The 24,515-nt window shown below is 29.8% G+C and overlaps 1 protein-coding gene across 2 annotated transcripts; it reads right to left on the bottom strand.

Annotated features, from left to right (window-relative positions):
• Positions 1-1,267: 1,267 nt before the first annotated feature.
• On the bottom strand, positions 1,268-24,515 carry LOC106681501 (RNA-binding protein cabeza). 2 transcript variants are annotated; one of them, XM_014421846.2, is made up of 10 exons: positions 24,377-24,515; positions 24,000-24,188; positions 17,623-17,847; positions 16,269-16,350; positions 8,905-8,933; positions 6,782-6,912; positions 4,173-4,302; positions 2,978-3,391; positions 2,719-2,860; positions 1,268-1,766 (listed from the first exon to the last, which is right to left on the bottom strand). In XM_014421846.2, exons 1-10 carry the CDS (start codon positions 24,387-24,389, stop codon positions 1,733-1,735), a joined length of 1,389 nt encoding a protein of 462 aa, XP_014277332.1. In that variant the 5' UTR covers positions 24,390-24,515; the 3' UTR covers positions 1,268-1,732. The 2 variants fall into 2 exon arrangements, with proteins under 2 accessions (XP_014277332.1, XP_014277333.1); XM_014421847.2 differs by lacking the exon at positions 17,623-17,847.

Genomic DNA, 24,515 nt, shown 5'->3' with positions numbered 1-24,515 from the left:
GGTCCATGCTATATGAAGTACTGTTCGGTCGTGGGATCTCTCCTAAACTGGTGCACCTAATAAGAATCACAATGGATGAGATGAAATACTCAGTTCGGATTCAGGGAGAACTCTCACTGGAATTTGAGTCCAGGAGGGGGTGAGGCAGGGCAATGGCCTCGCATGTTCATTGTTTGAACTGGCCCTCGAAAAGGTTATTGGGGATTCCGGAATACAAACCTCTGGAACAATCATTGACAGGCAGCTGGCTCAGGTACTGGGATTTGCCGATGATTTGGACCTGGTGGCGAGATCACATGAGTACCATACCATGGGGTGCACACACTATACAGCAACTGCTTTGTCAGTGCTAACCAGCACACTGGTGCTACTGGTAGAGGAAAAACGAAGGTCATTGAGTTATAGTCATTAAGCATGATTAAATCAAATTATTTAGTAACTTATTCCTATGTATTGATCGATACATATATAATTATAAATATCATAAATGTAATATTTGATCAATAAAGTTTTAAAACAGAAATGTTCTGTTCCATTCTAGATAAATAGTAATATCAATTGCCTCTAAACATCAATATCTGACAAGGATATATTAGGTAGCAATATTTTAAGAGATTAATACCCGGCTTTTTGCTATAATTGTAACACTGCCTATTTACCAGGGGACTGCTGATCACCTATTTGTAACTGAGAAGCGTTTGTGTCGTTTACATTGGGAAGCCTTTATTAAAATAAATGTTCGTCCCATTGATTTTTAAGGAACTATAATTATAAGAATAAACTACAATTATTACTGAACTTTTGTGGATAAGATTTAATGGATAGAAGTTTTATTAAAAGAACAAATTCAAGAAGTTTTCAGAATAAAAAAATTCAAATAAAACTTTTTAAAAATAAGTCAACTTAAAATTTGGGGGTGATGGTAGCAGCGTGGTAACGCACCTGTCTACCAACCCACAGATTGCGGAGTTTGAGCCCAGCCCTACCTGGGATTTTTTTAAGCAAAAAATTATGCAATACTCACTTACAATCTCTCCCCGGGCATTTGTGAGGTCTGTCAGCCAATGGGTGGCACTCACAAAAATAGGCGTGGGAGTGACGGACCCACACTATGAAAACCAAGTTAGGAAACGCATGATGTATTTCTTAAGTACATCGCGTGAGGCCTAGAAACTCCATGGTCTGTTGAGCCAACGATATGAAAAAAAAAATTTGAACTCTGACTTATGTTAGAAGGTAACTGGATTAATTTAATGAGCCAAACAAATACAATTATAAATACAAAATTCTTTATTTCATGTTTTGTTTTTTTCTTTCATAAATGTAAGACAGTTTACACACAATGAACAGAAAAAAAATGTATAGGTCAAATTGGAATTAAAAAATTATAACATGAAAGAAAACAATACAAAAGGAAAAACAATTTCCCTTTAAATAATTAAGTCAGATATATACATTTAAAAGCTACTGGGACTTGTCTGACACTTAAGAAAAAAATCCATTCAGTCTAAAGTATTGAATACATAATAAAATAAAATATTCGGCATAAAATTCTTATTTTATTACTAATTAATTTAAAACACTCATGCTTTAAAAGGTGCTTGAAACTCGATATAAACCCAGTAACATCACTCCCTTTCTAGTTTCTTATAAACCTATGAAACAGAGCTTGACCCATATATATACTATAAGTCTAAACAGTTCAAGAAAAAGTGTTCAGGAATATAATAAATTAGTATGGGCGACTTCGATCTCTTCCACCCCTCCTACAAAAAAAAATATATATAAATTCACAATACAGCAAACAATAACTTAAAAGTGACAAGTTATAATAAATCATATTAAATATAACCATAACATCTGCTTAGCTGTACAGAGACAATTGTTCAGTATCTTGTTAGTCACACATATAATAGTGTTGCCAACACTATTATAATTAAAATAATTGGCCAGTCAAAACATTATCATTATGAATATTCCAAATAAGTTAATTAACTTAGATGTAAATTAGAATTATAACTAAAATATGATATATATATATATATATATATATATGAATTATAATAAAAATATTGTAAATTTGTTAATTAAATTTAATTGTATTAAATTAATTATAATGCTCCTAATTCACTGTCTTAAACTACATTCCACATGAACAAATCTCTGTTTTTAAAGATTTCTCTTGTGGCATTTTCTACAGTGAAAATAAAAATGCAGTTTTAACTTAAAGGGACACCACCTATAAGTTTAAGAACTTATAGGTGGTGTCCCTTTTATATAATAAGTTATATAAGTATCAAATTGAACATTTTAACTTATTTCTGATACTTTGGTAGTTTCAGGTTGAATAGTTTTGTTTCCTTATTTTTTTTTCTAATAATATATTATGGTTCAATAAAGACCCTGACCAGTTAGTAATGTAATGAAATTAATGATGATTCAGATAAAGAAATAAATTAATTTTCAAACTAAGATCTTCAATTATTAGGTACTTGGTATAGATTAGATTTTATAATATCTATATGAATATATAACAGAAGAGCTATGCTTGAGGTAATTTAAATTTTCAAGCCTTTTAGAAAATCAAAATTAAAGCAAATAAATATTGTAATACACACAAAATTATCGCTTATAACTGATTTTAAAAATTAGTTAAAGTACTTATTTAAGAAATTCATGTTGATATATCCTAAAATCTTTCTTAACAAAAGAACTTACCCTTGTCCTCTCATTGGTCCACCTCCTCTTCCTCGACCTCTGTCCATTCCACCACCTCCACCTCCCCCACGTCCGAATCCACCACCTCCAAAACCTCCTCTTCCACCTCGCCCTCTTCCTCCATCCATACCACCTCTGCGACCTGGCATCAATGTAAAATTTAATTGACGTATAAAGACTATGGATATCATTATTAAAGAACTTCTTACAAACAGAATAAAATTTATTTCCCTTTTTAAGGCTTAAATAATATCTTTACCTCCTCCTCCGCCACCAGGTGGTGGTGGTGGGCCATCTCCACCCCCACCTCCTTGTGGTTTGTCAGCATTACATCTATTGCATTGTTGCCTCCATGCGAAGTTTGTGTTTCCACATTCAGGATTGGTACACTTCCAGTCACCATCCCTTCCACTGCCTCCTCCACCGGATGGAGGACCACCAGGGCCGCCACCTCTGGGACCTCCCCTGCCCCCACGTCCACCTCCTCCTCTGTGCTCTCCAAAGCCACCACCATCCCGGCCACCTCCAGGACCTCCGCCGCCGCCGCCTCCACCACCACCACCTCCCCTTCCTCCTCCTCCGCCTCCTCCTCTACCACCACCACGTCCTCCCATATAGTTGTCCCTCTTTGTTGCCATTTGCACCTTAATGGTAGCACCATTAAATTCCTTGTCTGAAATAAAAGAAAAAATATATATACTTTGTTTTCACTTATAATTAACAAAAATTAAATGTACTAATACCATTGAAATAAACTGAAAAATTATTTTTACTATCTCCAGGGGAAGGAAAGGGATAGAAAAATTGGAGTTAGGGATATGTTACACAGCACTTACAAAAAAAGTGCTGTTAACTACAGAAAAAAATAGAATGTCTTGAGGAAAAGTTACCTTAGACAAAAAGTAACCTAGCAACCAGACTGCTTCAAAGTATATCATGAAAAATAAGTGTAGTATTTTTAATTTTTAGTTACACAATATTAATACCACAATATTCTTGAAATCGTGTAAAATAAAAAAAATATTTATTTTTTTATAATAAGTGTTTATATGTTTTAAAGCATCATCCTAAAAACCAAGGATCCAGATTGGCAATAATTTTCAAATTTATCTAACAAATATTTTCACATAACATTTCTTATATCTGGACCTGACATTTTATGCATACGAACATATTTAGATTCACAGCAAACTTTACATTATGTGGAAGTGAGTTTTCAAGGTTTTTGAGCGAATTCAAAATTTAAACATGCTAGCTAAAGGTATTTACGTACTGCTAAAATAAACACATTCAAATAAAAGAAGTTTAAGGTTTTAAAAGAGTTTAAGGTCTGCAAGAAGGTACACTAAACTACTCTGAACAAAAACTAAGCAGGCCAGACTCACAATAAAACAATTAAAATTTTAATTAAATAAAAAAGTTAAGATAAATTCATCTCCCAAAATAATACTTACTGTCAAACCAATCAATAGCAGATCTGGCAGCATTTGAATCATCATAAGTCACAGTAGCTTCTCCCTTAGGCAAACCAGTCGTCTTATCGTTGTACATCCAAATTTTGGGTTTCCCGCTCCTTTTGTCAATCTGGAATAGTAAACATTACGATAAAAAATCAATTAAAATAATAAATGAGAAACATTGCATATAACATTATTTATTATGTTAGTAAATGATTTATGAAACTTGGGAGTATAGGCTTGCTAATGTTAATTTTATTTCTGGGCAAATAGTTTATAAAAGAAGTTGAGAATCGCAATTCAACGATAGGACAATAATCAATTAACTTGATAAAAAATATAAATCTATTGGTCCAGTGTACCCAACACCCAAGCCTCTAAAACACGATAGCAATAATATTAAATTCTCAGTGGAGAACAGTAGTCACTGCAGGGAAGTAAAAGGACTACAATTATTGGTATCAAATAGATGGGAAGTTCAGGCAACTAGTCTCTTAAAGTTATCATTTGGTCTAAGTGATCACATGTTCTACCCAACATGTTAGTATAACGACATATAGCCACCATGTTTGAAAACGGAGATTATATGGAACATTTCCTGTTCACCTCAGGCTTATTTAATTTTCTTTAACAGGAATACTACTAATACTATCTAGGAATACTAAATCACATTTCAAAGTTAACCCTACTTACTTTTTTCCTAAATAATTTTTGAACAATATGGAAATTTACTATATTTTAAAATTTTCTTTATGGGAAACTTACAAAAACATCTTCTACATAGAAGAGGATGTTGTGATTTACAATAAATTCATTCAAAAGGAAATGGTTCAAATGTTTTCAAAAGGTTCTGTGTCACTGCAGGAATGTTTAAAGCAACTGAAATTCCTGATTTCTCTGGTATAAAAAAAGTTATCAACAAAATTAAATATTTTTGGCACGTACCTAACGTAATTTTTTTTTGTTTTTGAGAAATTTTTCATAGTTAGTATATCCTTATTAATTTTCCTCCTCATTAAGAATAAGAAAAAAATATTACTGATTATTAAATGTATATTCACAAAAAATTACAAAAAGTAATAGGACTGAGTAAAGTAGGTTATCAATTTTTTTTTTTAATAGGAAAAACCAAATTATGTTCGTTTCTAGAGTCATCTGAAACCATTCAATACTGTTCTTCTTCAAAGAAATTTAAAATTAGAAATTTTTCAACTTGATTTATTAGAACTTTTTTATACCAATGTTTAATTGTTCATAAATCCTTTTATTTTATTCATATCTCCTCATACATTTTATCCAAATCTTACGTTACTACAACCATTGTAAAGCTCAAGGTCTGCTCTTCTAATCTACACTTACACCGTTTACACATAATGTCGTTTTAAGGGTTATATAAATATTGGTTTCAAATAAAGAAAAACTTTTTAAAAGTTTTATTTGGTATTGCTCAAAAATTTCATTTTCCAAATTTTCTAAAATTTGAATTTATGTATGAGTTTTCTTGAGTCCTAAAAATAGATATCAACTTTGCTTCCCTCCTAAAAAAATCTTTTACCGCACGTTGATAGGTTAGCCTGTCTAAATTGTTTCAATATCATTCTCACATTGAATTCAATACCACTAGCACATAAAAGCTATTCATATTTTTGTATAATAAAATAAACTCATTCAATTATAAATGTGACTGCAGACATTTTGGAATAGGTAATTAAATCGGGGGAAAAAAGTCACTGAAACCAGATTAGCGAAGATAAAACATGTTGAGCTTCTCAATAATAGTTTTTTTAAATCTATAATTATGGCGGGCTACATAAGAAATTTGTTTACTATTTATAATAATGTGAAGGTTATATATGTCCTGAACATTCTAGGAGGCTCATTTGAAAGATCATGTACTGCCTTTTTAGATCTTTAGTGGTCCAATATTAATAATGAGGCTAGAAACACTTTTTGTATTACTATTTCATGGAAACGGGTAATGATAGTAAGTACACAGCTAAAAGCCTACATTCCAGGTTAAAAGAAAGACTTAAACCAAGATTTTATATTTTATTATGGAGAATTATGCATTGCATATTCCGTTTGTAGGAAAATTGAAGGATTTGTTTGAACATATGCCAATTGAAATCACAAAAACCATGTTACATCATATAATACCACGATTAAGTAACAATTGAAGAAAACAAAATAACAGTAATGATAACTGACCAGACCCCATATATCCAATGAAATACAAAAATACATCTTTGTGTTTTATCCATACTTTTTTTTTCAAGAATCTTCATTTTGCAACATACACACATGACCCATTGTCCCTCTTTATTGCTATTAGATATCTATAGAGCCTTGGGTTTTGTAGTAAAATGAAAAAAATTACCAATAAAGCTTATAAAACATAATTAAAAAATTCTGTTATATTTCTTATCGCATCTGTTGCCTAATCGAAATAATAATATGTATGTAAATGTTTCATTTTAAATAAACAATATGAAACTTTAAATTGTGTTCATCCATTCAATCTATATTCATCCTTAAATCCAACAATAGCAAAGCATTACAGAATGTGCTAGTAGTGAATAAATTAATGAGATCAAATTAGAACTAACCTTTATAACACCAATAGAGCCAAAGTGTTGCTGTATATCTACTTCAGAAGTAGCAGGGTTCATACCAGACACAAAAACAGTATCCTCTTGAACAACGTAATCACCCCCACCGTATCCACCTCCTCCACCACCTATGTCATAAAGTAAATGGTATAATAACAAATAGTAACAAATATGAAGAAATCAAACAGACAAAAAAAATAAACTAATGGTAATTGAGATATTTTGTCAGTTATATCAATAAATTATTAACAGTTTATCAATATTCTTATTTTATTTTTTTTATTTTAAAATGGCTAAACTGACAAAATTCCAATTTGAATACAAACAAACAATTTACAAACAACAAAATCTGTACACTTTCAAACGCACTTACAGTGAACTAATTTGGCAAGCAGTTTTGATCATTTATTGCAATTTTTTGACAAAGTAGAATTTAAATAATTTAGTTTAGATAAAACATTGCTCTAATTGAAAGAGAAAAAAAAATCATACTTTTAACTAAAGTCAAAAAGTAATTCACAAGTAACACGACAAAACAACTCAAGAGTTTTTCTGTATATTTCTATCATACAAAACTGCAACCAAATGAGCCCATATACTACTAACATATAAAAAACACCAACACAGCATGATTAACACTAATAATAAACAAGTAAACAAATAAAAACAAATAAAACACTAAGTACAATCAGTAGACAGATTTCTTTCCACCGTGAGTTTTAAATACTATCATATATCGAAGAAGTAAATGATTCATCTCATCATATTTAAATTGTGTTAACCAGACCAAGACACCAAAGCCATAGATGACTCGATAACATATCGTGTTTGTAATTGAAAACCTTGAGGCATTAATCAATATACGCTCTTATTCAATTACACCGGGCAATAACTTGTCTATTAATTAATTAACCAGTTGCAAAAGCAAGAAACTATACCAAAAATAAATGATTTTTCTTTCAGTCAATTAAACTCTTACCACACCAAATAATTTAACAAAAAATAAAACACGGAGCCAGAGAAATATGTAGCATGCTATAAAAACACCTTATGTACAACGGATATCAATGCAATTATACATCTCTTGATTAGTCTAAATCTAAATGATAATTTAATTTTTATACCCTTAACTTATAGCCAACCCAAACCTGTTATACCCAATAAACACACTTAATTCACCATTACATATCTGTAAGAGAGAAGTAACTGTATGACCAGATAATAAGACCGAACACACACTATTCAAGTGAGGATATAAATATTATGAGATTTCTGTCTCAGTATTGTATAATAACTACCATTTTAAAAACTTTTCAATTAAAAATTAAAAAATTGGCTTATACTTTTTTGTTAATTGTTTTACCCTTACTCAGCCAATTATATAACACCACACATCTTCATCATATTGCTTTTAATAATAACTGTTAACCACCAAATCAATTATTACTTATACTTTCTTATCCAAATCACAATGTCTTACAGTTCAGTTCATCTTCACACAACAGTTAGTATTTTTTTTGTTATAAAACCTTTAATTAAGATTACCCTTCTTTAACTCTTGGTGTAATAAAATCTTTCCACTATAGAAGAAAATATATAAATTGAATAAAGTGATTTTTTAAAAAATTAGGAGAATGCCAATTGGAAGATATTTATTATGATTAAAGGAAACAATAAATAAAAATATAATATCAATACTTTTATGGCTATATACTATAACTTAAGAAAACCAACATTTGGCCTCCGCTTAGTCAACTAAGAGGTTAGTAGCAACTTTTTCATGTGTGTTGCGGAAGACCCCTGAATTAATCTGAGGATGAAGCTTGGTCTAAAACTTCTATTTAATTTTAAACTAAATAAAAAAAAGATTAAGTAAGTTATCAAGTTTATTAAAATCTAAATAATCACTGCATGACAATTAGCTTCAATAAAAATATCTTCCAATTAACATTTAAATACATTTTGAAACTGTTTCAGAATATATACATACTATATAAAAATAAAATAAAACAAACTTTATAAAAGTTTCAAAATGTATTTCATTTTAAGTGATTCATGAACCATTAAAATTCATAATAAAGTTTTTAAATAATAGCACCAATTTTTATTGGTGCATTTACCTTTGTTATAACCACCTCGACCCCCACTGCTAAAACAGAAAGAAAAAAAAATGATGTAAGTGCGGTTGTTTCAAATCCAATTTCCTCCATTAACTTAGGAAGTCTCCTCCCTCTTCTTCTTCTTTCAGTTAAGTCATGTCCGTCAAAATTTTCCTTAAATATTTTCTCGAACAGGTTTGAATTTAAATTACTTTCAAAATTAAAATAAATGATTTAAAACAGACCGTCCTAAATGATTCAAACATAATTAGTAAATAAACTGAATTATTATAAAACAAAAGAAATTTTATTTAAGGCACTTAGAATTTAAGTAAAAAAAAAAAATCAACACAAACAAATTCGTAAAAATTAGAACCCTACTAATGATTCCATCAATGTGAATAATTAGAACTTTAATCGATAAAAAAAAAAAAGTCCAGAGAGCTAATATCTTAAGAGATTTAAGTGAATTAAAAAGAGAAAAGAGAATAATTTCTAATAAGAATTAGTAGGTGGAAGTCAAATCAAATCGGAGAGTAATGTAAGGAAAACCAATATTAAAATTAAGAAGTAAACACAAACATTATAAGCAATCATAAAAATGACAAATTTTTGAGCAAAGTAAGAAAAATCAGGAATAGAAAAGTTAGTAATAATAAGATGACCATATCAAGAAAATCCTAAACATGTTGATAGTCACTATTATAATTAAAATTTAAAAGATGTATCAAGATATACCACCCATATTCCGAAATCCAAGACAACTGGGTTTTATTATCATATCTTCTTAGAGTATGTCTAAAAAAATGTTTTGTTTTTTTCAAAAGGTATTATCAAATTTATATTTTTATTTTAATTTAATATAAAACAGAAACTGAAATAGTAAATAGTCCCCCTCCCTCCACCCTATTCTGGTGCAACAAATATAATACACGTACACAGTAGTGATGTTAACAGATTAGTCATTTAATTAAGAAACCTTAGGCGCCTAATATTGTAAAACGAGTTTGCCAATGAGAGTGAGTTAAGCGTATATATTTAATAAAATCTATCATATTTTTTTTTTTATTTCCTTATAAAATCTGACTAGACTATGGTGTTAAAAGGTTGTACAAAAATATTAGATGAGATAAAAGTTCAAGTTGAAGTGACATTAAGATATATTTATGATTAGATATACATGGACACAGAAGAGGGCTGTTTAATTTAGAACTTTGTAGTATAAGAAATAAATTACTAGTTCAATCAAATAAAAAATATTAAAATAAAAATAAGCCTTATTAAACTTAATTCAGTAGGTAAGAATACTTGAACATATAGATGTTTAACAGTAAACTTAAAAAACCACTCGTTTTGACCAAAATGCCTAAAGCAATAGTTCCCAACCTTTTTTGGGAGGAAGAACCCCTTTGGTTCTAATAGGAAAATGGCAGAACCCTTTTGATAGAATTAGGTATATGGCAGAACCTCTACAGTAGTATTTGATACAAATAGAGGATCAGACTGTTTTTTCAGTGTAAGCTTAAAAGGCTAGGATACTACACAAAACCTTCGTAAAGCTGAAGAATATTTGAGATGATAAGGTTAAAAATTGTGTTGAGTTGGTGTGGAATGACCTATTCCTAAAATATTTTTCGCAAAATCCTTGAAAGTGGCATGGGAAACCAGTGGCCTAGAGTCAGTAGCACAGGAAACTACTGGTAACCCTAAGGTTAGTAGCATGTTTAACACAGTCATCTAATTATAAATCAATTAAAAGTAATATTTACTATCATTTCTATAAATTATATTTAATACCTTCTCACTATGCATCTTTTAATTGTAATAGTAACTACACATAAAAATTATTAAAGCAAATCTGCTTTAACAATAAAATCTAGATCAAAATTGAGCCCTTAATGGCTAAGCACATAGTCCAGTGTCCAGTTTGAAATGGTATGGGTTAAATTCCCATCTGGGGTAATTAATATTTCTTTCTTTACTGATCTACACACACACTCTCACTCAGATTAGAATGCAGTGGCAAATTTTAAGTAGGGATTGGCTCTAAGAACCATTAGACCCACACGATGCTCTGGCTTATACTAGTAATACTGATAATACCAGGAGATATATCATCAAATGGTCTATTGTAAATAATATTGTAACTATATTTTTCTCCAGTAATAGTTTTGAATTTATGTAATTTAAAATTTTAATAAAATATAAAAAATACTTCACTGATATTTTTTTTAATGAGGTTTTTACATATTGAAAATTATTATTTTAGTTAAAGCACTTGGTCATATAGAACAATAGATGTACATTTAATGTTTAAATTTGTACTTTTTTTTCTTTTTAGGCTTATCGTCTAAGCAAGATATTGAGTAAGTTAATGACAAACTGGAAGTATTAGCTATAAATATGCAGTTTAGTTTAGTTCTAATGTTAATTGCAAAATAACAAATGTGTTTTTAAGTAATTGAGATGTCAAATGCAAGTTGAGTTCAACAATCATCAAAATAATAAGTATCAGTATCAAAACTAAACTAATTTAAACTAAATAAATTTAGCTGACAAACAATAATTAAATAGGAACCACAGCAAAATATAAGAAGGCTTAGAATTTATTTAGCCCGTTTATAGAAAGTAATTCTGAAATACACCTTTAAAGACTGATGATTGCAACTATTCTAAACCTCTTTAATAGACCCCTAATATGCTAACATTTTGGAAGGGAAAAAAGTAAATACAAATTGAAATCACTATTTATAAGTTTTAACGAGTTATCAATAGAAATTATAAGAAACTACATCACACATTTACAATGAAAAATTAGGAACTGTGTCAGATTAATGTACACAAATATTTCATTACTTTATACTGGCAAAGATAAATTAACTCTAAGAAATATGAAAAACTAAAATAAATCAATTTCAAGTAACAAAAAAGTATTGAACCACAAAGAAAACAAAGAACAAATATTCCATTTAATACTAAATGTTGGCAAAGTTTTAGCAAATATAAAATACCAGTAGAAAACTTTTTAGTAATGTAAATTACAATACCATGAACTTGATTTGCAGAGCTGAGGACACCAACATAGTCAATATTTTTATTGTTTCTATAATTTTGGATAAAACCTGTGTACACTAAGGACTATTACTCAATTATGGCAGATGTTAAAAAATATTTCTTACAATAAAAAAATCTAATTAAATAGCAAAATAAACCACTGATAAAAAAAAAGAAAAGAATAATTAAATGAATAAATAGTAAATCCCTTACTACCATTAATTCCATTTTCAGTATTTTTTACTACTTTTTTTTTTTTTTTTTTTTTTTTCAAAAACCATTTCGTTAAGAGTCCTGTCATAACATTCATAATACCTGTTAAAACACTTCAACCAGCGAATAATATTATAAATCAAATTTAAATAATGAAATAAAATTAACAAAAACCATTAACATACAAGTATAATTACTATTTGCAGATTGCAACAAATAATGTTCAGGCCAAATTTTGTCCTAAGCAAAATTATATTTTATTTTGAAAACTTAATTTTATAACATTACTAGCATGTTTTTTACTACTATGCAAAATGAGAAAAAAAGATCGCAATGCTTGCAAATAGTAATAAGTGAACATTAATTAGAAATACTTATAAACAAATAATTTTATCAAAATAATAGTCATAGAAAAATAACATAAAATATGTAACTATGATACCTATTTTTCCATGTATGATCGAGGGAATCAAAACAGGTTGATATTGTATACCACTTGTAATGTTACGTATTTTTCCTAAGCTTATACAATTACAAAAATGGTTAAACATTAGCAATGCATGGAAACTATACTTAACACAAACTATAACTAAACTTTAAGACAAAACTATATTAATAAACAATCCGTGATGATATATATATAAAAAAGTGTGCTAGGTTAGGTGTCTAGGACTGATTTTGTAATTACACTCAACTCATTTTTATCAAGAAGGCATATTTTTCTTGATGATTCTTAATAATACATTTATAATCTTATTGAAATAAAACATATATGTAAACATGTGTCCTTTATCTAAATCTTTAAGACATTTAAAAAATATACATTAAATATTGTTATAACCAACACGACACATGTTGTTTATTATTTATATTTTATTGAACTGCCCTAATTTATTAGTTGCTATCTAGTATTGTAATAAGGTATTAACATTTAATCATGTAAGAGAAGTTTAATTTCAAAAAAATTTTAAATCACCAATAAAAATCTACTTCACAACTTCAGCTATTGTTTTAAACCAAGCCCTCCTATTTACAGTAGAATCCTGATAATCTGTATTGCCAAGGATCTGAGAGTAAAATAAGAATTTTTGAGATGTTCAAGTTATCAAGATAACAAATAATTAGAAGTCCAACGCAAAATTTTATTAACATGGGTGTTATTTCATTGGCCGACACTCCACTTACTCCAGTTTTTTTCATCAATTTATACAATTACATAACTAATTAAATATGATAACCTCATTTAAAAAGGTGTAGAATATGGATTTCTTTTTTTAATACCAACAATTTGAACATCTATCGATGATACAGACTAAAAGCAATGCTTACACAATATTTTATGATTACCCACATGTAAACACCATGTAAAAGCCAAAACCAGCATTTTGGTAAAGAGCATTTATTAAGTTTAAACATTTTACCAATTCCTGATCAAATGAATTTTTTTAATCTAGTTCTGTAATCTTCACTTATGATTGTTAGCAAATTGTGCTTTATTGGAGAAGTAGAAAAAGATTTAGGTGGAAGGATTGTGACAATTGCTGAAAAATTTTGGCAGTGCCAACATAAGACCTTGAAGTGTGACAGAATAAATATAATTTGATTTTAACGTCACACATATAAATAATGCAAGTAGTATGAAAATTAAAATATAACTTTTTGTCTGCTAATGCTGTGTGTTATATGTCATCTTAATACTCTAATTAGATTTAATTAATCGACAACAGTTACACATCCTAAACAGTAATTTCATTACAGGGTTAGGCAAACTTGAAATGTATACCTTCCCTTTTAGTTTCACAATTGTAAAGCTAATAACCCCACCAAAATGTATAAAAAAACATTGCAATAATAAGCAGTTTTCTTCAAAATAATACTTTTGGGAAGTTTAAACCAAAACATTAAATCTCTCAGTACAAAAAAATAATAATAAATTATAAGGAAAATATACTGTTAAATATCTAACAATATATATATTTAAGTTTTATCTGTTCATTTCAAATTCTTTTTATTTATTGCCTTAAGATTACTAAGCCTTTAATGATCAAAATACCTTTAATCCCACATTCTAACCAGACCTGTACTGCATTGTTTTCACAATTATCCTTATTCACTATGTTTATAGACATAAAACAATATTAAACCCTTAAATCAGGTTGTTTATTAAATAAATATAACTTATTCCTATAAAAGAAAAATATGCCTCACTCTCTAATAGTTCATTTGATGATTTTTAATATGCAATATTAGGACTTCATAACAATCCAGTACTCACACCATCATTTTACATGGTGATAAAATCTTGTACCATATTATATTAAAATTGTTTATTGTATACATTTGATGAATCAATTTTAATTAATTTGGGCCAAACTGAACACTGAATTTAAAGATGAATCCTCTAATAATTCATTAATATATGTTAGGGGAAAAAAATACAGAAATATCATTTCAAAATAATTTTTTGTGTGGTATGGAATTTTTTAAAATACCAAGATGGTGTAAAAAAAAGAGTGAATATGGTTTAGTAAGATAACAATAGCATATTTGTTCTTATCTAGTCCATAAAAAATGCAATTATATTCGAGTGTTATATACTTTGTAACTATGGAATTCCTCTATTAAAAAATGTTCCTGTCGAGAAATCAAACATTTTACAGATTGAGAAAATCTATCTCCTCTTAATCTTCTTATATTTAGCAGAAGTGAATAAGTATACAAAGCCAGAAGGACACTGAGAAAAAAGTGAGTTTTACTGATAGTCCAACAAATGGTTGAACAACTGGATATAAGAATGAAATTACAATGAATCACCTTAAGGAAAAATTCCCTGGTCCTTGATTCTGATAATCTATTTAACACTTATTATTTCATAAATTTGATTAGACTATTTTTTTTAAATTTTCAATAGGTACATCTTAAGACATTCTTAAAAAACATCCCAGGACCTGAGAGACAAAATGTTTGCATATTGCATGCAAGAATTTACTTAGTTACAAGATTGGAAATTTTCTTTGCCAGTAAAGAATTACTTTCTTTACATTAATTGTTCATCCAACATAAATACTTTTAAGATTGGAATAACTTTAAAGCAGGTGAGAGTACTGGAGGCAGCATTAATTCAAACAAACAATTGGAGATTATGAGGCTGAATTTTATTTATGGTAGGTACATGAGAAAATAGAATTCTGTCATAAAAAATAAATTGATTAATTTATACAATAAATACATTATCACCTCCAGAATACTACAGAAACCATTTTTTTTGCAAAATATGTAGAATGACTACCAAAATGTAACACGTCTTACTCTTTTTTTCAGTGAATGCATGGAAAACTCAAGTTCCAATAAATTTAAAACTGGAAGCATAAAATTGGATTTAAAATATTTACTTGTTTTGGGAAAGAATACAACCGAAACAATCAAGTTCATTTTTTTGCTGGTTAAGCATTAAAATACTGAAGTTTCAAGGATCATAGGAAGTTCCAGATTTTGTATAACAAAAATTTCAGATAAAACTAAATTACAGGATATCCAAGTAGACAATCTTATTACTTTTACCACATATTATAAAATATTTCATTTGAGGTATAAACTAACAAAAAAGGGAAAACTAAGGCATTGTTATCCACCTAGAGTAATCCTAAAGCATTTTCATAAAATTTATTAATGATTAAGATACATTTAAAAAGAAAATTCTTTAACTGCAATCATAAAAGTATTTTCATAAAATTTATTAATGATTAAGATACATTTAAAAAGAAAATTCTCTAACTGCGATCAAATATTGCCCGAAAAACAAAGTAAATTTATTAGCAACAAAAGTAAAATTTAATGGCAAAACTTATATCATTGTTAAATACTTGGGAAAATAAAATAAAAAATTACATAAATAAGTTATATTTCTATACTTTTCCTGTAAGATAAAAGAGGGTGTATAGGGAGGATTGGATTGAAGTTAAAATATGCAAGTAAACATTTATTTGGAATCAGATAATTATTATTTATTAAATTCATCATTTTGCAAAAGAAAGGATTTTAAGATATTCCTTTAGTAAACACATAAAAAGAATTAATTTAAGGAAGAACCAAAGAGTAATTTAAAGAAGTTGACCTACCCATAGCTATCTCTGCCGCCGCCGCCACCACCACCACCTCCATAACCCCCATCTCGTCCACCTCCGCCATAGTTACCTCCACCTGGAAAAAATAAAAATAGTCTGATTCACATTAACTGCAAAAAAGTGGTTTTAGTTATAACTGAAATGCTTAAGTTTAAAGCATTTCCCTGAAACTTATAAATTACATCTGAAACTTTGTTAAAATTAATAAAAGAAGTTGGATTTAAAATTGACTTGAGCAGCTAATCTGTCTGTTACGGGCCAACTTTAAATATTTTCACATGAATAAATGTCAATGAGCTGATCACCCACAATCGATAGCCAATTCTGGGCTAACTTGCTCTTTATTAATGTTCCTATAGCACTATCGGTTTAAAACACACAGTTCTAAACATGAATAAGCTATAGGGTACCAAGATTTAACAACAGAAAAAACTAAAAAATAACATAAATAAAAGGTAATAAATTTAATCATGACTAAAGCATTAAGTTCTTTGTCACTGCCTTACCAAAGAAAAATTCACCATTATTCCTATTCCGAAAATACAGGACCGAAGTTACTATAAAACTAGATGAATATTTTTTTTAAAAACACATCTCAATGAATGCACATTGGCAACACAATGCAAATGCGTGTCATGATAGATGTATGATACAGTATGAGAGCTATAGATTTGTAGCTAAGTATAACATGTCTCAGATGCCTTCAACAGAAATGGGAAATGGAAATAGAAATACAGATATTGATGTTGGTTAAAAATGTCGATATCTCATATACATACATACATACATTTTATATATCAGGAAAGTAGCATTTTAAAAACCATGACAGCAAGTTTTGCACTTATTGTTGCCTAACTGACCTGAACTTTGAACCAATTTCACCCTCTGTATCAGTTTATATGTTTTCAGTTATTTTTAATTGTTATATTGAGGAAAAATTGTAACCTAAATATATCGTCATTGTCATAATTTTGGGATATTTTGATAAAATATTAATTATAAGGGAAAGTTTTCTGTTAATTATGATCTTTATTAAAACCAATACAATAATTGTTTGCTGTCTTCACTAACATTGCTCCATTAAAGAAACTATAGTAGACCAGTGGGTTCCTTAACTTTTCTTAGTCATCATCAGGCAAAATATAAATTCTACTCATTATGCATGTTTAAATATCTAGTTATCTAAAAAAAACTAAACTATGGTTACGTATTTGTTATATTGACCCAATTATATTTAGGTTAATTTTGCTACGATTACAGACTGTTATACTATAGATACTGTTATTCATACAATAAATATTTTTTAAAAACTACAAGTTATACTATTAAAAAAATTAGTAGAACTTACCTTGAGGACGAGGCGGTGGTTGACCCTGGTAACCTCCCTGAGAGGCTTGATACCCTCCTCCTCCTCCACCACCATAACCACCTCCATATCCGCCTCCACCTCCTTGACCATATCCACCACCACCTCCACTCATATTATTATCATATGAGGGGGGTGGTTGAGAACCGTAATTTGTTGGTGGAGCCGCAGGTGGTGGTTGACTATAATTCGGAGCAGGAGCAGCTCCTAGACAAAAATTAACTGTCACTTATTACACGAAAATTCATCTAATAACCAAAACTAAATAAATAATCAATACGAATATAAAAGTATCTCTTATCTTAATGAAACCTATTAAATAAGGTTAAATGTATTCCAAACAAATTTATTGGTTTAACAAAAAAACTTGATTAATTAAATTACCAATAATTATAAGAATTTTAAACAATAGTTTAGACCCAAACCACCACTTTTGGCTCTCAATCCAACTTGACTAGTGCTATAGCAACACATCAAACCATGACTGGATATATATAATCATTAACATATAATCACAGATGCATTTTTTTTTTTCTATTTTCAAACAATAACTAACTATAACCTAAATACAATATATTTAAAATTTTATTTTATTTAATATATATATATTTTTCCCCTCCTCAAACAAAGTTATATTACATTTTCCTTATTCATTCTTTCCCTGTTTTTTGTTCTCTATCTACGATATTCACTCTATTTCACTCTCATACCAACATCTAAGTCTCTATAGAAGCTCGTTTTCCTATTTACGACTGTTCTGCTAAATCTAACCCACAGGCCTCTCATGATGAACTCACTCTCTCCTAAGGTCTAGCGGAATTTTTTTTTTTTAAGAAAAGGGATAGATTTTTCGTAAATGTCCTTTTCCCTTTCCACTCCACCCACCTGATTGAGGTTCATTACTTTCAAATATCACTGTCAAATCTAAGGCCAGTACCTCTTGTGTCAGAAAACACAATATCTGCGTAACTCACGGATCTGTCGGTGTGAACACTACAATAAAACTCATTAAAGCACTTTTTTTTTTTCATGAAGTACTTTTTTCTATAGAGCTTTATCATATCCACTTAGACCCAGAAGAGTCCACGAGTTATGAGGAGGGAGTTATTGGGGCATTTCCCATCACACAGGCTGGTGTTTTAGACTCTCTGACGCATTTGCGACTCCTAGCAAGGGGGCACAATTAATATTTAAGAATTTGCCCATTCTGACCCAAACAGTACTTACCCCTCACACCTATATCTGTCAGCATTAGGGGTCACCTTGAAATGACAAAACCAATACACTTCCTGTGCAATTGGCCTATACTTAGAAAGGATTCTCTCACAGTGAATGCCATAGAGCTGTCACACTTCGGTAGTCTGAGTATTGAGTAGTATTGTTCATAAACTCTGTGGATATCACACTTTCTTGGTCATTTCTTAATTATAACCTAAATGATTAGAAAAATTCTGATCACAGAGCAAGTGCTATAAATGACAATGTGTCCATAACCAACGTTATCTGGTGGTTAACATTGTCAAGAAAAACCACCTCGCAAAAACTAAAAATATATTTGTAAGATGTATCTAACCTGATATAATTGTACTTGAAAATTCGCCATGGGAAGAATTTTATAATTACAATTATATCAATACAACAAATCTAGTAAAAAAACTTTAGAGCCTGCCAACATAATAAATAGAGTCAATTTCACAACATTTTGCCATTACACTATTATTCTTCCAGAGCAGCAAAATGTTCTTCAAATTAAATAAGATGTATTTGGATTAAAAAAGTATCACAGATATGATATATTCCATAATTTTAAAGAAAATGATTCTTCAACAAATAAATGGTTAACATTGTGATTTATGATACTTAAAACTAGTATAAGCCAGGTGTGGGAGGAGTTGGTAAACAGTTTCAAAATAAAAATCCTAACAGAATCAGTTGGCAGTCACTTCCAGCTTTATCCAGCAGATGAGCTATACTAGTGAAAGTTTACCTTTTTGTAAAAAGTTAGATCAACATTAAAACTTCCTAAAAAAAAAAAATACTGAAATAAAATACGCGCAAAGGTATATATCATATTAACCCGATCATCAGTTTTTATTTAAGCACCTTTAAGATGGTAGACGCGGATTTTCATTTCAGGCACATGTATATTATCATTTTATAAGGTCCTAAACTTTGTAAAAATCCCATTTTTTTTTTTTTTTTCAAGGGCTCCTTAACATAAAAGATATCATTAAAATATCCCCAATCCACTGTTGATATTGGATGGTGACATTTTCAACTATTAAAGGCAATGCCCTACATTATATAAGTATGATTTTTTAAATTCATTCTTTTCACACTTTTGCCTTTTCATAGAATACTTATATACTTATATAACTATTCAATTTCAATTTAATATGATATATAAAATGTTCCCCATATGATTTATGAGATGAATGTGCTTGATCCTGCCCTCTAAATACCCCAAAGTGGTTTAATTCAAGTGATTAGGTAGAAATATCATTTCATTAAAATTCAAATATAACCTCAATAAATTTGTGTGATATATTATGCCAATTAATTATAACATTAAAAAAAAATCAGAAATTTTTGAAGGAGAAATGCAGACCTTAAAGAAAGGCATGACCTTTAAGCGTGATTGACAGCAAATATAAACATGTCCAAACGTTCACTACAATAATTTTAATAGGTAAAATTTGGGCTAGACCTTGCATGGGGTCATTACCGCATAGAGGAGCGTCTCACAGGTGGCGGATGTGGGATAGTTGATGGAAATTCTTCGGAAGTTTCTCGCGTCCAAGTCCAATGGACTCACTGACCAACAATGCCTGGGGAGATAGGAAGAGTTTGCTTCCCGTGTAGAGGGATGTCCAATTTTTTAATGATAGGATATTAGTAGCAATAGTTCTGGGACATTGGTTCAAATAAAAAAACTGGTGGTTTAAAATCACTCTGATAAACATTTATTCTCCAACCGAAAACAGTGATGAAGAGATTAAATGCGAATTCTATGATAAATTGGAAGAAGTTTATGATAAATTACCACAATGCTGTATGAAAATAATATTAGGTGATGCAAACACTAAGATTGGAAGAGAAGTATATTATCCAACGATCAGTAAAGAAAGTTTGTATGAATATAGTAAGGATAATGGAATTCAACTAATAAGCCTTGCCATATCTAAAAACCTAATAATCAAAATACTACATTAAATGTAAGGATATTTACAAATACATTTGGAAATCACCAGATTCGCCAAGGTGTAATCAAATAGATCATGTCATAGTACAACATAGATGGCAAAATAGTATAATTAACGTGAGATCCAATTGAGGGGCAGAATGTGGTTCAGATCACAAACTAGAAATCATGAAAATTCGACAAAAACTTAGTATAAAAAAGAGAAATGAAAACGGTTTCTGTCCCGAAAATTTTGATCTGGAGAAATTAAAAATCTCTTAAATTCTATATAAATTCGCACTTGAAATAAAACATAGATTTGAAGTCTTAGAACCTTTAGATGAAGGTTACAAAGACATTGAGAAGTTAAAGGTAGCAATCAGAGATTATATTAAAGAGGTCAGTAATTTGTGTCTGGGAAAAAGAGAAATTAATAAGAATAAATCCTAGTTCAAAGAAGAGTGTCTTAAAATGTGCAAACAAAGAAAAGCTGCTAAGATAAAAACTCGCAATAATCCTACCTAAAACAATGTTACTTCCGAGCCTTAAAGAATGAGATGTCTAAATTTCTCAGAAATAAAAAATGAGAATACCATAAAAATGAACTACTAGAGATATAAAATAACAAAATAGAAAATAACATCAGAGAAATGTATAAAGGTATTAACCGATCCTGAAAATTCCGCTATGTAGTGACGGAAATAAGAGAAAAAATAATATATTAGTTAATCTGGTAGATAAATTAGATACGTTTTAGAAAGACTTTGACAGTATTCTAATTACGGAAATAATCGTCAATTTCCTCTGACTGAATACCAGAGTGCTGTGGTAAACCGTGGATAAAAGAACCAAGTCAGGAGGAAGTCAAAATGACCATTGCAATATTAAAATCTTTTTAAGCAGCAAAAACTGACAATATCCCTAGTTAACTTATCAAGGTATGTGGTGAAATTGAAGTTTCTAAAATAGACCTTTTGGTTAAAAAGATTTGGGAAAATGAGAAGATGCCTGAGAAATTGCAGGAGTCTTTACTTATTCCTGTTCACAAAATGGGATCGACGTCAGAATGTAATAACTATCGAGGAATCTCACTCCTTCCTGTGTGTTATAAAATATTTACGCTATTCTTAACTAGTCAAATCATGGAATATGCTGAAGAAATTATAAAGGACTATCAATGTGGTTTTTGACAAAATCATTCAACTATTGATAAATTTTTTTCATTACAGGGTAAATCTTGCAGAAAAATTTGGAATACAATGGGTAGTTCAACAGCTTTATATAGATTTCCAAAAGGCTTACAATTCTATTGACTGCCAGAAGCTGTATAATATTCAGATTGAACAGACAATACCAAAGAAGTTAGTAAATCTTGAACGGATGGGCATGACCGAAACATTTAATAAGGTACGAATCAGTTATCATTATTCTGAGAAATTTCAGGTCCGGTTGGGTTTAAAACAAGGTGATTCTTTATCACCTATCTTATTTAATCTAGCACTAGAATATGTCATTAAAAGTGTGATGAATACCGAAAAGAGTTTAACTTTGGGTGATAAAATACCAGTACTTGGGTATGCTGATGATTTGGTATTATTAGGTGAGGACAAAGAAACTGTAGAACTAAATACAAGCACGTTAATAAACTCCAGTAAGAAACTAGGTCTTAAAATAAATACAGATAAAACAAAATATTTAGTTAGCAGTAAAAAAGCAAGCAATTTCGGTGATATAGACATAGGAGGAAATACGTTTGAACAGGTAAATAAGTTTAAGTATTTATATTCTACGGAAACTAGAAAAAAAGAAATTAATGAAGAAATAAAAGCTAGGTTAAAGGCGGGAAATGCTTCTTGTTCTTAAATTTCCTAACTGCTTAGCTCGCGCCTTCTACCGGAAAACTTTAAAATTAGAATTTACAAAACTATTATCCTTCCTACTGTTCTTTACGGATGCGAGACGTGGCCCCTTACACAAAGGGATGAACAGCATCTTAGGATTTTCAAAAATACAATATTGCAGAAAATATTTGGACCAAAAAATGATGAATTTCAGGAAAATTTAAAAGATTACACAACACTGAATTAAGGGGCCTACACCCAGTAAATATAATTCAAGTTATAGTATTGATGCATATAAGATGGGCGTGTACGATTGTAGCGTGTTATTAACTAGCAGATCCCTTAAATGTTAATAAACACTGAACCGATGGGTAAACTTCTAAAGGGTAGACGGGAGGATTGCGTTAAAACTGATCAAGTAGAATAGGGTTTGGAAGGACATCACTGGAAGGATGTATGTAGAGATTGATTAGTGGTATCGGCATCAAACCTTCACGTTCGTTAGGCCTTCGGTATTATTATTGTTGATCTACAGAAAAAACCCAATACATTTTTAAATGAATGGATTGTTTTAAGATTTGAGCCTGAATAAAGTGGGGAGAAAGGACAACGTAACTACACAAACCACACTTTCTTTCTTAATATCTGCAAGTTAAACTATAAAAATATGAATGGAAGGTAGTGTATGGTTACAGTCCAATCAGTTAGTTGGTATGAGCGAAGTGGTCATTTCAAATGGAACTGCCAATGTAGCAATTATTAATAGCATTCAAACTTTTCTAATAAACAGATTTAAAAACCCATAGTCACTCATCAATTTTCTGTTGATATTTTACATTACTTTCAGTAGCAAATCCATGATACCTCTTCCCATGTGATTAGTTATTAAATACATTAACTTTGTATGTTACTTGAATAAATTAAGAATAGGAGTTTGATTGTAGCACAGAAGGAACTCCATGCATTATTTCACCCAATACCTGCATTAAAAACATGAAAGGAGGGAAAACCAGCGACAGAATTCAATACCTTCCAACTAATATGCGCCTAGTTTATATTTCAATATGTTCTTTACACTAAGCCTTACATTATTTTTGTTTAGGAATATTTAATACTTATAATTAAGTCTACAAATCATTTCAAGATTATAATTAATTTAAGAATAAGAAAATAATATTTCTTATGAACAAATGCCTCTAGAGTTTCTTTAACAGCAACTATGAATAAATGCCATTGTAATTCCTTACACATTAATAGAATAATAATGCTTAGCAGTTTCATAAATATTAAGTTTGAATAATAAATTATGAGTAATAAATTAAGAAAATGAATATTACCTGTAGGTTGAGGTGGTTGGTAGGGTGGCGGTGGGTTTTGTTCAGAATAGCTTGGCTGCTGCCACTGATTAGGTGGTGGCTGACTGTATGTTGTTTGATCATAAGTTGGAGGAGGAGGATAATTGGTTGCTACAGACGAACCTCCTTGAGAATAACTGTAGCTTCCATAGCCGCCGTAATTTCCGTACTCTAAATATTAAAATCAATGAGGTTAAGTTACAAGTGCACGCTTCATTAGAGTACCGGTAGAAAACAATTAGTACAACAGATGAACAAAACAAATTAAGTTGTATAAAATTATCAATTATAACGTAAAGCAATAAATAACAGTTACTAGGGACTAATAATCTACACCAATAATACAACAATCTACTTACGGTTATCCGCCATCACAATAAGTAACGCTAAACAACTAGACTAACAATGGCGTCGTTGAACATTCGGAACTTGTTCAGCTCAGCTATCGAACGGAATCAGCTGTTTTGCAAGGCTCATTAAATTTACAATTTATATTAT

Source organism: Halyomorpha halys, unplaced genomic scaffold (assembly GCF_000696795.3).
Source record: "Halyomorpha halys isolate HHAL.00 unplaced genomic scaffold, Hhal_1.1 Scaffold343.1, whole genome shotgun sequence".
NCBI lineage: Eukaryota > Metazoa > Arthropoda > Insecta > Hemiptera > Pentatomidae > Halyomorpha > Halyomorpha halys.
The sequence above is the reverse complement of the archived record's forward strand: the minus strand, read 5'-3'. Positions and strand labels throughout refer to the sequence as shown.

Excerpts from the sequence above, each read along its gene's own strand:
- LOC106681501 (XM_014421846.2), bottom strand. Across the intron at positions 6,913-8,904 it reads TCGAGGTGGTTATAACAAAG|GTGGTGGAGGAGGTGGATAC; the intron begins GTAAATGCACCA and ends TTTATGACATAG. Across the intron at positions 4,303-6,781 it reads GCTCTATTGGTGTTATAAAG|ATTGACAAAAGGAGCGGGAA; the intron begins GTTAGTTCTAAT and ends TTACTATTCCAG.